The 14,247-nt window shown below is 43.0% G+C and overlaps 1 protein-coding gene across 2 annotated transcripts in view; it reads right to left on the bottom strand.

Annotated features, from left to right (window-relative positions):
• The window catches only part of Edc3 (enhancer of mRNA decapping 3), a 41,955-nt gene that overhangs the window by 8,385 nt on the left and 19,323 nt on the right, over window positions 1-14,247 (bottom strand). For both annotated transcript variants that reach the window (XM_055622420.1, XM_055622419.1), the window contains exon 5: window positions 2,081-2,234. In XM_055622420.1, coding sequence (XP_055478395.1) covers window positions 2,081-2,234 — 154 coding nt within the window. The remainder of the gene's footprint in view (window positions 1-2,080; window positions 2,235-14,247) is intronic.

The raw sequence follows: 14,247 nt of genomic DNA, 5'->3' as shown, positions 1-14,247 counted from the left end.
TCTTTCAGGCATTGCTGCTGGAACAGACTAATGATTCACCCACCACCCTTGAAAAAAAATGAAGAGATACAGATTGTTAGCAATGACCACTATCCTTAGAAAGAACTTGGAAATACAGATTGTTTAGCAAGGTTAGGTAAAGATGTTTTTGTTAGTGGCTCTGGTGGAAAATCTTAGAGAACAGTTTGAAGTTCAGGAAAGTACATTCTTAATAGTAAAACCAGAGACTTTTTGAAGTTGGTGAGCAGGAACAACAGCCTAGAGTAGGACTGGCTGTTGTGAGACTCTCAAGCTGGGCAGGTGACTGAGATGACATTCCTTATACTTGATTTTGCCCTCAATTTTCTGTTATGCTTTAATAAAAATTATTAATGAGTAGATGTGCACCTTAAAGATTTAAGGTGGAAATGGTTGGTTATTTTTTATATAAAAGTTTAGATTTGTGATTCTTCTAAGGCTAGGTGGTGGTAGTGCACACTTTTAATCCCAGCACTCAGGAGGCAGAAACAAGTGGATCTTTGTGAGTTTGAGGCCAGCCTGGTCTACAGAGTGAGTTCCAGGAGAGCCAAGGCTACACAGAGAAACCCTGTCTTGAAAAACCAAAAAGAAGAAAAGAAGGAGGAAAAGAAGAGGAGAAGAAAGAGAAGGCGGAGAAAGAGGAGAGGAAGCAGCAGCAGCAAAGTCACAAGAAGCTGGCTAGAAAAGAAGGCACTGGTGAGGCACGCACAGGCTGCCCCCACAGTTTCTAGAAAGCCACTTAATGGCTTCCAAAACTCTTCTCCCCACTGAACTCATTCCAAAACTCATTCTTACTCTCACTGTGAGAGTAGGATATGCAGGAAGCTATTCCTCCTCGGGAGTCTCTTTCCTCTTCCTGCACAGGAACATCAGGGGCCCTGCACAGCAAAGAACTTGCCCACGCAAAACACAAAGAGGAACGAATACTCGTAACTCTACAAAGCAAGAAGTAGTGGCCAGAGTGAAATCTATCAATTCTGGATCAATCTTGTTTTCGTTAAGACTGTTTTAGAACCACTGTCCAGCTCATTGTAGCCAGAGAATTCCTAGATACTTTCTCTGCTTCCTTCACTATGAAACTCATTGTATTTCCCAAAAGACTTCCCCAGACTACTAGAGGACATGAGCAGTGTGGGGTGTCACTGGTATGCTCAGTGTCGAGCAGAAGACCTAGAACACACCCCCTGGTAAGACCATGCTCTGCACTAACAGCGGCCCTTGGGCAGGCAGAAAGCACCTGTCCACTAGGTGCTCAAGACTTGGTTGGGCTGACCTGGAGCTCCTATGGATTCAAATGCTAATTGCTTGCTCCCCAAGTTCCTCACTAGCAAATCCTCACGTGTCTAAAATGATGTGGTGTAAACCTTGCCTCCCAAATTGTCCCTGATTGGCAAATAAAACGCCTACACCTGGCTGGGCAGGAAAGTGGTAGGTGAAGCATAGGTTCTCAGGCTTTTGGGAGAGAGAGGAGGAAGGAGAAAGGAGCAGGTCACCACGGTTAGGATGAAGCAGCAACACGTGGCCAAAAGCAGTTTACTCTGAGGACTGCCCTGACGGAGCAGGAACAGCTCAAGTGGATGGGGTTTGGGGACGGGAAACAAGTTGGCTTAGAGGGCTAATATCTGCCCAGTCATAGGTGTAATAAGGCTTATTAAAAATCTAACAGGTTTCCATGTCCATTTATTTCTAAAATAGTGGGTTAAGGGATAACTGCTACCTTAATAACTATATGAACCAAATATTAATAATTCCACAACAAAGACTAATGTGCTTTCTAGTGAAAGGTTGAGTGTCAAAGGGTAGATCTCTGCAAGGTTCTTTAAAGTCAGGCCTGACAAACAGCAGAGATCTCAAAGAACCAGACACTGCTATCAGCAAAGAAGGAAGAGTAAGGACTTCCAGGAGATGAGTAAGAGAAAGGGCAAAGAACCTTGGCAGCATAAAGGGCTCAGATGGGACGGGGACTGCCTGGCAGCAGCTCCTATGTGCATGTGGAATGTGTGGGCTGACCAGATAGGCACTGCCACACCACATGCAGCACTGCCAGTCTAGAGCCACTCACCTGTTGGGTCCTCCAAGAAGAGTCAGTGCCATCTGACTGGCACACACACCAGTCATCTCAAGCCTCCGCTCTAAGGTCAGACCGTGCTTCTCAGCCACAGATAAAAGCTTTTTATGTAGCTCATAGGAAATACTTGGGACCACCAGGCCAGAGTCTGTGGTAAAACAGAGGCAAGGAGCAAGGAAAACGTATTATAAGAAATCAAGTTTTTAAAAAAAAAAAAAAAAAAAAGAGCATTTTATGCAGATTCTGCACATGCCAGCCTTTTTTTTTTTTTTTTTTTTTGAGACAGCATCCAAGGCTTAAGCTTATGTAGTCAAGAATGACCCTGATCTCCAAATCCTCCTGTCTCTACCTCCTAATTTCTGGAATTACAAGCAAGCACAGCCATTTTCAGTTTATTCAGTAATGAGAATTGAGCTGAGAACTTGCATGTTAGGCAAAAACTACCAAATAAACTTTATTCTACACCAAACTTTTTAAGATCACCAGTCATGTTGGAGTACAACTTCAATCTCAGCATTCTGAAGGCAGAGGCAGTCCGATTTCAAGTTAGAGGTAAGCCTGGTCTACACAGTGAGTTCTAGGACAGCCAGAGTTGTGTAGAGACTCTGTCTCAACAAGACCAAGCCACCTTCAAGGCTAAGGCATGCTTGAGGAGTAAATGACAACCTATATAACATATTCTAGATCAGTAGTTCCTCAACATGTGGGTCATAGCCAGGGTGGGGAGTCTCAAATGACCCTTTCACAGGGGTCAACTAAGACCATCCGAAAACACAGAAATTTATGCTATGATTCATAACAATTGCAAAATTACAGTTATAAACTAGGAATGAAATGATAAGGCAGGGGGTCAGCACAACATGAAGAAACATATGAAACGGTGGTAGCCATGGGGAGGTTGAGAACCCTGCTCTAGATCAAATCAACAAAAAACAGGGAGAAACTTGCCTTCCATCCTTAGCAATTCAGCTTAGGCCACTATGCACAGATGTCACAGCATCCCGTCACAATAAAACTACACACTTTCCCAAAGTTTTCCTCATAAACAGGCTGCTCCTTTTCCCCAAGAATTGGAAAAGATACTAACTAGCCTTCTGGCCCCTCTAAACACTGTTATTTTCATCAATTTCTTGGCAGGAATTTCCACCCATTTGCTCTCTGCTTCCTCTTATTTCTCTCTTTCACTTAGTTTAAGAAATTTAGCCAGCAACTTGTTTTCTCCAATAATTTGTCATTTTCTCCCTATTTGCATATTACCCGACGTTCTGGCCATCAGACAGGAATACAGCGAAACAACTGTCAAGCTACTTTAAAAAACATTTTTCACTCGCCAGAAGCAAAATTCTAAGAATTCTGTCCAGCACCTAGTATACTTGGGAAAAGTTTATGTGGTGTACCCCACGTATAGCAGTATCTGCAGACCAGAAACATTTCAGAGATCAGACCAAAGTAAAAACTTGTGATCTGAAGCCCTTGCCTTAGTATAGAAGGTCTCCTTCTCCCCAAGATAACACGCTATCTTACAAATGCAATGCTGGACTGGCCCTAGAGGAGCAGACCCACTGACAAAGAAGACCTTTTAGTTTCCTGTCTGAGGAAGCAAATACAGACAGCTCAGAGGCTAGGCGTGCTGGCTGCTCTTTCAAAAGATCCAGATTGGATTCCCAGCACCCATATGGCAGCTCACATCTGTACCTCCAGTTCCAGGGAACCTGACTTGTCTGGCTTCTGTGGGTACTGCACATACTTAGTACAGACATACATGCAGCCAATTAATATTAATACACATCTAAAAACCACAAACAACAACAAAACAAAATCAGAGGAGGGCACACTATCTGCATTTAGCATTTTGGACCCCATATCCTCAACTCCTTCGAGTAGGGAGGTGGCCCTTTCACGCCAGTAGCCATGGTTTCCTTGCATCTCTGTCTTAAATATAGGCAAGAGCTCAGCAGATGGTCAAATATATAGACACAAACCTCACGACAGTTATGATCTAGCCTAAAAACACTAGTTTTCTTTTGGTTTTTTGAGACAGAGTTTCCTCTGTGCAGCCCTGGCTACCCTGGGCTCGAATATACATCGAGCCCCCTGTTTCCGCCTCTGGGATTAAAGGCGTGTGCCACCATACCCAGCTGAAACATTAGTTTTCTTGTGGTTTTATCATCATTCCACTGCTCCATCATCCTGTTTAGAAAAGCCTGACTGCCCCACTGTTCATTTCTAGAGAAATTTCTTTTACTTCTATCACGAATCCAGTTCTGGCTGTGCAGATTATCCAAATCAGACACAAGAAGGCTATTGCTATGGACTTTATCAAAAGGAACCAAGCAGAAAGTTCAATTCTATAGCATTCAGGCCTCTGTTTTCTCAAGTAAGGCAGTATAATACAGTTTAATGCAAGGAAGACATAATGAAAAATGCCTAACATTCATCAAAATAAATGTCAGCTGAGTGCCTCTGCCTACCTGGCTCCCATCTGTTATGGGCAAAGGCCACAAACAGTACCAATGAAAGTCTCCTCCCTCTTTCCCTGTCTCCCTTCCTTTCCACCCCTTTCTAAAATGTAAGTCACTGGTGGCACAGGTGCCAAGGCTGAAGGTGCAGCCTGGCCTTACATGTCAAGAGTGATTAAAGCAGTTATTTTACTTTGATGGCCTGTTTTAGACAGGCACACATTATCAGAACTAATTATGAAGCCCTGATAGCAGTGAAAAAGCTGAATTTTCAAGATTCCTCAGATGTCCTGTCCGACTAGTCACACACCTATCTACCTCAAAACAAAACAACACAAAAAACTTCTTTACCTGCAAAATCATGGAAAGGAGAGCTTCACTCAGTCTGCACGCCTTTGCCTACTTATCTAAACTAGTACCATAGGGTTTTAAATGGGATGGCCTACTACACTATAAATCAAGCTTTCCAAGCCTAGCTCTTGTGCTGTATACAGACAGAAAGCTCTCTGGGAACAAGCAGATTCATTTTCAGATGGCTGTCCTCTCACAGCCCTGAAAAAATATGAATTAAACTGGGTATTAGGGGACACAAACACTCTCCATCCTGCCTAGGAGCTACGACAGCTGGAAACTGAGTCTCCTGCTATCTCCCTGGTCTATGCTGAGGGAAAGGGGCACTGCTAATGGACTGGCATAGTTCTATAACCTAGAGCAAGACAGGCTAGAATCCTCTCTGCCTGCAGTCATATGCTGGGGGCCTTACTGGAGCTGCTTTTTGCTTCTCTAAAAGGAACACACAAGAATCACAAAATGTTCCTTTTAAACATTTTAAAGAAAGTTCAAGAAGACGGACTGGCTTATCAAAAACAGGCAGGAGGAGTAAAATAAGCCCCAAAGGAAAGGAAGCAAGAGCATAGCGTGTACACTGCAAACAATAACACTGGCAGTCTGAACATGGGCCAAACCTAATTATGTTTGGGTTGGACGGTGGACCTAGCCAAATTAGTTGCTGGGTTTCCCTGAATATCAGAGAATATGTATTTTACAGCTGTACTGAAGAAAGAAAGGGAGAGATAACTGTATCCAGTTCGTGACAAGCAGAGCACTGGGCTCCCATTACCTTAGGTATCAAGGAAAGCAATTCAAGCACACACCGCATGGGCCAGGAAAGGAGGCTCCTCCCTGCATTGCTCATTTCCACAGCATGGGGCTAGGCTGTCTCTTAGGTCATAGGGACCCAGTGGTCTAATACTGCCTATGTCTGCCATGTCTCATACTATCAGTATGTATTCTCCATTCCAGTCTACACCACTTCAGGCCTTTCTCTCCTTATACACATATATGTTTTGACATTTTCCATGCCCCAATCTGGTAAGACCACATCCAAGCTTCCCCTCTTATCCACCCAGGTCTAGCCTTTCTCCTGCCCAACTCTTAAAACAAAGTGTCTCTCAATGTAATGTAATTGTCAAATAAATGTGGCCCTTTGGTAGGAAAGGTTCTATGTCCTGTATCTCTTGAACAGGGAACACAACTCACCTGATGGGTATGGGATTCCTTTGTTAACTGAGTCTATTCTATTGCAGTCTGGGAGTGGTAGCATGTTTTTTATGATTCAAAATCACCTGCAAATTATACCTTCCGACTAGCAATGTGTAGGCAGCCCCTACATATATATCTATATATATTAAAGCTGCCAGAAGGTGTGACATAGCAGCAAAAGGGACTGTTAAGAGAAGCCTAAAGATATACTACAACAAACTTTACCCTGGCACAAAGCCTTCTATTCTGACTGCATCTCTCAGCCTTTACCTCACACACCACCTCTATCAGGCCCCAGATTCCATGGCTGCTTCAGATCTTTACTCCAACAGTTCCTAAATACTGTAAACTCTTGGCTTCCCTCTCCTGGTATTAGCTTCTTCTCAATTTTTACTGTAAAACATTTTATTCATTTACTTATTGTGCACATGTGCCGTGGTACACATGTAGAAGTCTGAAGAAAACTTGTGGGAATTAGTTCTTCTTACCATTATGTAGGCTCTGGGGCTCAAACTCAGGCAGTAAGACATCAGGCCAGTAAATTTTTGTTTTCCAAGATAGGGTTTCTCTGTGTAGCCCTGGTTGTCCTGTAGCTCACCCTGTACACCACACTGGCATCAAACTAACAGAGATCTGCCTCTGCCTCCCAAGTGCTGGCATTAAAGGCATGTGCCACCACTGTCCAGCTCAGATTTATTATTTTAACTAATAAATCGAACATAAAAGTTGAACACCTTAAGGTGTTACCATGTAATGTTCAACAAATATGGAGGGCATGTAATGTTTAAATCAGGTCAAACCCCGTGTTGGACCCTGAGTGCTACAACACCAACCTGCCAGGCAAGATGTGCAAGTATCTCTGAGGTTTTGGCTCCCTAAGCCAGATTAGCTAACAGAGTTAAAACAGACTAATACTGCTCAATTGTTGTGCCATAAAGCTTGCTAACCAAATATAATAGTCCAGTCTCAATTATTTGGGTGCTAGCCAGGTTAAGAGTAAAATTTCAATACAATTTTAATTTAATCATTAACATTCATAAAATTAACTATTTTATGAACTAGATGGAGGCAGAAAAAAAGCAAGAACAGAAAGGCCAAACAGAACTGCTTTCAAGAACTGTCTGGGAGACCTCCGAGGTAAAAAGGTCTTGGAAATGTCACAAGTTTGGAGCTGGAATGAGTATTCTGCGAGTAAAGGTAAGGCTCTACGGGAGCAGCTATAGGACGCCGGCACGGCTTGCTATTACATTAGGAAAGGGAGTGCCGAGTTCTCTGTACAAAGGAAGATGTACAGTTTAATACTGAACACTGACTACAAAGTTTAACACTGTATACCAAAAAATGGCTATTCCAACAATATAACTGGGAAGGACAAGGAGTCAGGGTGCAGTTGGGCAAACAACTGGCTTTGATGTACATCCTTTAAGGAAGATGGTAGATACTCTAAAATCAAACTTTTTTTCACTCTGGATAAGCAACCATGGCACTGAATGAGCAAGAAGATATATATCAGCAATGTAGTTACACTGGGAGAGATCAGCCCAGAAACCTAACTGGAGATATCAGGCCAATATGCAGTAGATTCCAGTTCCTCCAGCCCTTTGTTTGAGTTCAGACTCTTAAAATTTCAGCAACAAGCTGAGCGACTCCCTTCCCAGTGGAACCAATATCCAACCTCTTAAGGCTTGTGACAACCACCTGCCTTACTGTACAGGCCAAGACACTATGATGGTTTCCAAGTTTATTAACTTTTTGTACTCTGGTGATGGAGGATCTACTAGAACCCAATGAAGCAAATGGCTACTAAGGCAGTCTGCTTACAGAGACATGACTTCAGAGACTGGGCTCATTACTTCTGCTCAGTCTCATGTTCCAGTCAAAACACATTGAATTCAATTCCTGTTGCCTCCTCTGAGGTTGTCCCTTGGAATGTGCTCTCTATAGCACCTGTTCTAGTTTGTAATGGGAAGGTGATGAGTCTCAAGGCTCATGCAGAGACTAAGGTAGGAATTTACCTAGTGGGTTGGCTCCATGGTCTAAGAGGTCATGAGATATGACACTCAATTCTAAGAGAGAAGCAGTTTCCTCAAGAGCATAACAGTGGGCTGGAGAGATGGCTCAGAGGTTAAGAGGACTGTCTGCTCTTCCAGAGGTCCTGAGTTCAATTCCCAGCAACCACATGGTGACTCATCTATATCTCATTATACATACATGCAGGCATACATGCAGGCAGAACACTACATACATAATAAATAAATCTTAAAAAAAAAAAAAAAAACAAACATAACAGATAACAGCCATGGAGGGAGGCCTCCAGTCTTTAGGCTAAAATTCTTCAGCAGCCTCTTCAAAATCTAAAATTTCTTCTGGAATTCTTCCTGAAGAAGAATTCTTTTTAAGCATACCAGATTCCCTCACTACTTGGTTTGTTTGAGATGAGGCTTCACTCTGTAGCTCAGGCTCTCCTGGATTCCCCACCGTGAAGATGGAAGCTGGCATGGAACAGAACGTAGCTTCCTTAAAGAGATAAATATACTGTTAATCTTGAAAATGCTAGAGGGTTTTTGAAAGACTCTTGGTGACAAGAAACAGAGAAAAGTGGCCCAAGCTCAGAGGCAGAATGGAATGCCAACTATGAAAGACAACTGCCAGGTAGAAGTGATGAATCAAACCTGTCCAAAGGGAGAAGACACCCCATCAAAGCTTGAAAGACTCAGTTGGCCAGGATGGGAAGAAATACAAGCTGGCAGAGACAAACCAGCGCTGGCCAGGGGTCAGAACAGATTCTTGAGGTCAGGAGAAATGGGTCTGAGGGTTAGCACATGAGTTAAAGCCAGGGCGCTTAACTCAAACTTGGGACTAGATCCTTTGCAAGACAATAATCATTTCAGTGTGGATTTTGCTGCTTTCTTAATCTCAGCAGACAGAGTAGAGGTAGTCGATAATTCTTCAGTAAAGCTGACAGGATAATTGTAGTCAATGCCTCTACCACTAGCATTCAACGGACTTACCCATCCTTTTAGAAGAGGGCTATATAGCAGAAAATCAATGGTGGAGGCTAGTAAAGTCTTTCCATCAAAATGGAGCAAAGGCTTAGCAGTTAAGAGCATGTACTGATCTCACAGAGGACTGGAGCTCAGTTTCCAGGACCCAGGTCAGACAGCTCATAACTGTCTGTAACTCTAACTCCAGGGGATCCACCTCTCTCTTATGGACTCTGACAACATCTGCACTCTCATGCACACACTCACGTACAGAGACACACACACAAACAGAGAGAAAGAGAGTGAGAAAGAGAGAGATTTACAATTTTTTCTTAAAAGTGAAGTTTCTCTAAAAGGAATGGTTCATAAATAGAGAATTTATTAGAAGAACCTGGGGAAAAATAGTTTGAATGACGTTCAAGTCATTCTTGATCAAGCCACCTAAAACAAAACTTTAGCAAAACAGAGATAATAAAGACAATAAACTCAATAGTCCAATCGCACAGAGATGCTATGAAAATCATATGATGTTACTACTTGGAGTCCTTTGAATGGTGTTTGGATATAGCAAATACTCACAGTTATGCTGTTAATTATAATGCTAATGCACCAATTGCCACCACCCATTTCAGCCACAGATAAGCACTGAACCCATTTCTATATTTAGATATTTACATATTTGGCTGTCCAGCACTCTAAAGGTCCTGAGGTGACTGAGTATCTAGCTATCTAGTACCTAGTATCTAGCACTTGGTCTATTTTGTAAATGTTGATGCTTTGAAGTAATCTTACTGAGGCAGCCTTTGCAACTACATTTAAACTCAAGTATTTACGGAGTAACCAATAGGAACTTGGAATTGTGCAAGCTGCTTTCCAATCTACTTTATTTGACAACGATTTCCCCACTCTACAGTGAAGGGCACAAGCTTAGTGGCTTCCTACTGGCATTAGAACTCACAAGCCTTCACACTGAAACTCACAGCTACCCTCTTAACTCTCCATCCTTCACCTTACCTCTCTATCCTTCACCTTACCTCTCTATCCTTCACAGTGGCACCTCTATCTTTTTCTTTGTCTGGCTTCAACCACAAGGCATTGCAGAGGAAAAGAGGGGTGGGGAATCAAATCAAAAACCATACACAGCTCTCTATAAAGTCAGGCAACCTAACTACAGCTAGACTCCGATCCATTCTTCCTACACTATACACATCCAATGCCTCTCAAACCTCCGGCTTATTCAACAGTTTACCTGTCTTCAGTCATCATACTGTATCAAACTCTCCTGTCATGTCTTTCTTGTCTTTGAATTTACACTTCATGGTCCAAAATCCCAGTACAGTAGTTTCATCATGAGAGCCAAATTGATCCTGCTTCAGTGTCCTCAGCCCTTCTCATTCTGTGCTAAATCTTACCAGGATGAAAGACTGCAATCATACAGTGCTCTGATCTAAAATCTTTCGGTTGTGCTGGTGAGATGGCATAAAGGGTAAAGACACTTGCAACCAAGACTGACAGACTGGGGACCTACACAGTGGAAAAAATGGACTCCCATCTCCAAGTTGTTCTCTGACCCCACATGTGCACTGTAGCATACATGCAACACACACATTGTGCATACATATGCATAACACTGAAACAATATTTTTTTTTTTTTCAAGACAGAGCTTCTCTATATAACCTTGGCTGTCCTGGACTCACTTTGTAGAACAGGCTCGCCTCAAACTCGCAGAGATCTGCCAGCCTCTGCCTCCTGCGTGCTGGAATTAAAGGCGTGTGCCATACTACACCTGGCTCAAAATTTTTTTAAATTAAAATGAAACTCTTCAGTTGTTCTCCAGGTGTAGGACAAAATATACAAGGCTAGCAAAGATAATACAAGATCCTCTGTGCTCTGGTCTAAAGCTCTTTCTATTGCCTTCTAGTCACCCTTACAAAATCTATCCTCAACCAATCCAGCTAGTGAATAACCTCCCAAGCCTTTAACTTACACTAGTCATCAATACCTGCCCAGTTTGCCAATAAATATCCTCTTTTCAGCCCAAAAATCCTGCCAAAGAGCTTCTGTTCTGCTCCTAACTAAAGCTCTCAACTCCATCCTAAGCTTGCCTGCCTTTCAACTCCCAGCACTCTTATTGTCCACACCCTCACTGCACTCTGGGCACACAGGGTACCCCTGTGTTTCCTATACTCCCCACTCCTAGCCTCATGCTGAAGACCAGCCCAGGGCCCTGAGCAAGTCAAGCTCCTGACTGCTAAGCTGTATCCCAGCTCTTCCTACTAAATCCTGTGTTGTTGGTTTTTTTTGAGATGGGGCTTCTCTGTGTAGCTCTGGCTGTCCTGAAGCTCGCTCTGTAGACCAGGCTGGCTTCAAACCCAGGGATATGCCTGCCTCTGCCTCCAGAGTGCTGGAATTAAAAGTTTGTGCCGCCATGCTCAGCTCCTACATTTGTAAGAGCAGGTTACAAACAATAAAGACAGCAGTTTCTTCTAGTGTTTGTGTGTTTGGGGGGATGCATATCAAGGCCAGAGGTTAAAACAGTGTTACCCTTGTTCACTACCTTACTTGGACCGAGTTCTCTATGTAGCCCTGGCTGTCCTGAAACTCGCTCTGTAGACCAGGCTGGCCTCCAACTCACAAAGATCCGCCTGCCTCTGCCTCCTAGAGTGCTGGAATTACAGGTGTGTGCCACCTGGCTTTTTTCTTTTCTTTCTTTTTTTTTAAGTTTTGGTTTCTTGTGTATAGCCTTGGCTGTCCTGGAACTTGCTCTGTAGACCAGGCTGGCCTCGAACTCACAAAGCTCTGCCTGCCTCTCAAGTGCTAGGATGAAAGGTGTGCACTGCCACTACCACCACCACCTGGCCACTATCTTACTAGTTTAAGAGCAGGTCTAAAATAGACCCTGATACACCGGCTGGTCAGAAAACTCTAAGAACCTGTCCTCCTGCTTCCACCTCCCCAGCACTAGGATTACACGCGTGCACACCACACGTGTTTATGTGGGTATTGCATAACCATACTCAGATTAGAGATTTCCATGCTTGCACAGTAAGCCCTCTATTGACTGAGCAATCTTCCCAGCCCAAGCAGTGTTTTGTCAGACCCAAATGGTCCTCATTTTGCATTTTAGAAGACTATAAACATTTAGCAAAAACTCTCTTCTGGCACCCTACCACCACTAAGCAGTATTCCCCGGGACTGCTTCACTGTATACTCACATACACATGTACAAACAATTTGTTTCCACATTTTTCCAACTTGTGAGTGTGGATCCATTCTGGAGTAACTACTGAACATTATTATCTTATAGGGCAGGCCTAGTCAGACTGCTTTACAATCTGTCCCAGTAGAAACAGCAGCAATGCCAAAGAACCAAAAAGAGCTTTCCAGAGAAATTTGGGTTAAAAAAGGAACTAAATTTAGTTGACCCCTGAATGTATTTTCCCAATCAACAGAACTACTGAATAAGCATGTGCACACACACACTCGGGTCTGCTCAGGCCCACATGCCCCACACACTCTCTCTTCCTCTGCTGGCAAAGCAGATTGGTAAGGGGAGTAGGTCCAATTACCAAATACCTGCTTATATGCTGTTGACATCACTTAGCATGAATATCTAGGACAGCAGTGGCAAGCCTTTAGCATTCTAAAACTCAAGCTACCACCAAATGGGAAAGGAACATGCTGCCCTTGTTTCACTACTCCGGGTATTAGCAAAAACAAAAGCATCTAGTATTCAAAACTTGAATGCCACAAAGCTACACTAGAGGGCTCTCCAGGTCATTCCTGTAAATTACTGATTAGCCTGGCCCATTTCTGAGACACTGCTTTTTAATTTTTTAAAAAATTAAAAAGTTTTTCACTATTTTCCATTAATCAGATTTTTCTTATACTACAGTCTTCCTTTCTGAACTTGTCCACATTCACATGAGAAACAGGTTTAACCAAGTAGATTGTTTCTCCAAATATCCTGGACAGATAGCCTTGTTCTGATGCTAAAACATTTGGAGCTGAACACTGTCCAGCTCTTCGCTAGTTGAATACTGCTCAACAAAGGGGATTTATTTCTACTAACCACTGTTAGGGAGAACAGAAAAAACCATGTGGCAAGAGGCTGCTGGGCTTCTTGTCCCCAGCATCTTCTACTGCCATGAACTAGTAGAATGCCACTTACACTGCACAGCACAAGCTGCTATTGCCTGGTTCAAGAACAGCACAAATGACATGTAGCACATTTGTTGATGAAAAATAATTTTTTAAAGATTTATTAATTGGGGGCTGGAGAGATGGCTCAGTGGTTAAGAGCACTGCATGCTCTTCCAAAGGATCCAGGTTCAATTCTCAGCACCCACATGGCAGCTCACAACTGTCTATATCTTCAGTTCCAGGGATTCTGATACCTTTGTACCAATGCACAGAAAATAAAATTAAATAAATTGTTAAAAAAAAAGATGTATTAATTATGCATACAGTCTTCTGCATACATTTATGCTTGCAGGCCAGAAGAGGGTACAGGAGAAGGTACCAGATCTCATTATAGATGGTTATACGGCACCATGTGGTTGCTGGGAATTGAACTCAGGACCTCTGAAAGAGCAGCCAATGCTCTTAACCTCTGAGCCATCTCTCCAGCCTGGAAAATAATTTCTTGAGGACAGAATTTTCTATTCCTATCCATGAGACATTTCTCTTTAGGAAATGTTTTTTCAAGACTCTCCAGGATCTGAAATGTTCTCCTCATTCCCACTGTGGACTCTTTCAAACCTTTTTAGTCACTTAACTACAAGGCAGACCATCATCTCCCCCAGCTCAGGAATCCCTGTGGTCTAAATAATTCCAGGAATCCATACACTTCATAATCCAACCACCTCTGCAGCAGCACAAGAATGACAGCAGAGAGCCACAGCAGAAATTGTAATTGGTAGATCAGGAGTATGCCTAATGGGCAACTAACTGCCTTTGAAAAGCCTGAAATCAGGCTGGGCAGTGGTGGTACAAATCTTTGGACCCAGTACTTGGGAGGCAGAGGCAGGTGGATCTCTGTGAGTTCGAGGCTTACCTAGTCTACAGAGTGAGTTATAGGACAGCCAGAGCTACACAGAGAAACCCTGTCTGTAGAAACAAAACAAAAAAAGCCTAAAGTCTGAGCAAGACTACCTGTCTCAACATGAGTAGTTT

This window comes from Psammomys obesus, unplaced genomic scaffold (genome assembly GCF_907164565.1).
Source record: "Psammomys obesus unplaced genomic scaffold, mPsaObe1.curated_primary_1811, whole genome shotgun sequence".
NCBI classification, from domain to species: Eukaryota; Metazoa; Chordata; class Mammalia; order Rodentia; family Muridae; genus Psammomys; species Psammomys obesus.
Note: the sequence above shows the minus strand (reverse complement) of the source record. Positions and strands in the feature narration are given on the sequence as shown.